Source organism: Nothoprocta perdicaria, unplaced genomic scaffold (assembly GCF_003342845.1).
Source record: "Nothoprocta perdicaria isolate Ctin4 unplaced genomic scaffold, notPer1 scaffold_101, whole genome shotgun sequence".
Classification (NCBI taxonomy): domain Eukaryota; kingdom Metazoa; phylum Chordata; class Aves; order Tinamiformes; family Tinamidae; genus Nothoprocta; species Nothoprocta perdicaria.
In genome coordinates this window covers 2,719,269-2,720,818 of record NW_020454106.1, presented here as the reverse complement: position 1 = coordinate 2,720,818, position 1,550 = coordinate 2,719,269, and the positions used below count along the sequence as shown (strand labels likewise).

Sequence of the window (1,550 nt, the reverse complement as noted above, 5' to 3'; positions counted from 1 at the left end):
AGTGACGTGCAAAACCCCATTGCAAAGCCCTGTTGCAAAGGGCCGTGCAAAGCACCGTGCAAATTCCTATTGCAAAGCCTCATTGCAAAGGGCTGTGCAAAGCACTGTGCAAATCCCTATTGCAAAGCCCCGTTGCAAAGGGCCGTGCAAAGCACCATGCAAATCCCCATTGCAAAGCCCCGTTGCAAAGGGCCGTGTAGAGCCCTGGGCCCTGCACAGAGCCCTGTGCGAGCCTGTGCAAAGCATCTTGCAGAGCGTCCTGCAAAGCCCTGTGATGAGCCCCGTGCAAAGCCCCGTGCCAAGGCCTGCCCCGGTGCTTGCGCAGAGCCCCAGGATGGGCCTCGTGCAGAGCCCCATGAAAAGCCCTGCAGAAAGTTTTGTGCAAAGCCTCCCGCGGAGCCTCGTGATGAGCCCCGTGCCAAGGCTCTCTCACAGAGAGCCCTGCGCAGCCTCGTGCAAAACATCCATGCAAAGGCTCCCGCAGGGCTTCGGGATGAGCCCTGTGCAAAGCCCCGTGCAGAGCCTGGCACCCTGCACCGAGCCTCGTGCCAAGCTCTGCACCCAGCCCTGCGCTGTCCTGTGCCAAGGCCGGCCCCGGTGCTTGTGCCGAGCCCTTTGCAAAGCGCCGTGCAGAGCCCCAGGATGAGCCCCGTGCAAAGCCCCTTTGCAAAAATACTGTGCAAAGGACCGTTAAAAGCCTCAGGATGAGCCTCGTGACGAGCCCTGTGCCAAACCCCATCCCGATGCTTGTGCAGAGCCCTTTGCAAAGCCCTGTGCGGAGTCCCAAACTGAGCTTCAGGATGAGCCTCATGCAAAGCCCCACTGCAAAGCCCCATTGCCAAGTGTCCTGCAAAGCGCCCTGCAAAGCCCCATTGCAAAGTGCCCTGCAAAGCCTCGTTGCAAAGTCCCATTACAAAGCACCCTGCAAAGTGCCCTGCAAAGGCCCATTGCAAAGCGCCCTGCAAAGTGCCCTGTAAAGTGTCCTGCAAAGCGCCCTGCAAAGCCCCATTGCAAAGTGCCCTGCAAAGGCCCATTGCAAAGCGCCCTGCAAAGTGCCCTGCAAAGTGCCCTGCAAAGCGCCCTGCAAAGCCCCATTGCAAAGTGCCCTGCAAAGCCCCACTGCAAAGTCCTGTTGCAAAGCGCCCTGCAAAGTGACGTGCAAAACTCCAGGAAGAGCCTCCCGCAAAGGCCAATGCAAAGCCCTGCGCAGGGTGCGGGACCCCCTTGGAACCCCCCGGGAGCCTGGGGACGCACCGTGGTGACCTGCAGGAAGCCGTCGTCGCGCTGCGTGAGGTTGGCCAGGCGGGACACCCAGCCGAACTGGCGGTTGAGCTGCTCCAGGAGGCCCGTGGTGTTGAGCATGTCGGCCTGGAAGGCGCCCAGCAGCTCGTCGTAGCGGCGGGCGAAGCGCTCGGCCAGGCGCAGCGCCTCCTCCAGCTGCTCCCGCAGCTGCTCCTGCTCCTCGTCCGCATCCGCGCAGTCTGCGGGGACAGCGCGGGTCGGCATCACGGCGTCCGGCCCTCCATCCATCCTTCCTTCCATCCCCCCAG

The 1,550-nt window shown here is 62.1% G+C and overlaps 1 protein-coding gene across 1 annotated transcript in view; it reads right to left on the bottom strand.

The window, feature by feature from the left end:
* The window catches only part of CLU (clusterin), a 7,060-nt gene that overhangs the window by 1,184 nt on the left and 4,326 nt on the right, over positions 1 to 1,550 (bottom strand). The window contains exon 6 of the mRNA XM_026041142.1: positions 1,255 to 1,481. Within this exon, the coding sequence (XP_025896927.1) occupies positions 1,255 to 1,481 (227 nt within the window). The remainder of the gene's footprint in view (positions 1 to 1,254; positions 1,482 to 1,550) is intronic.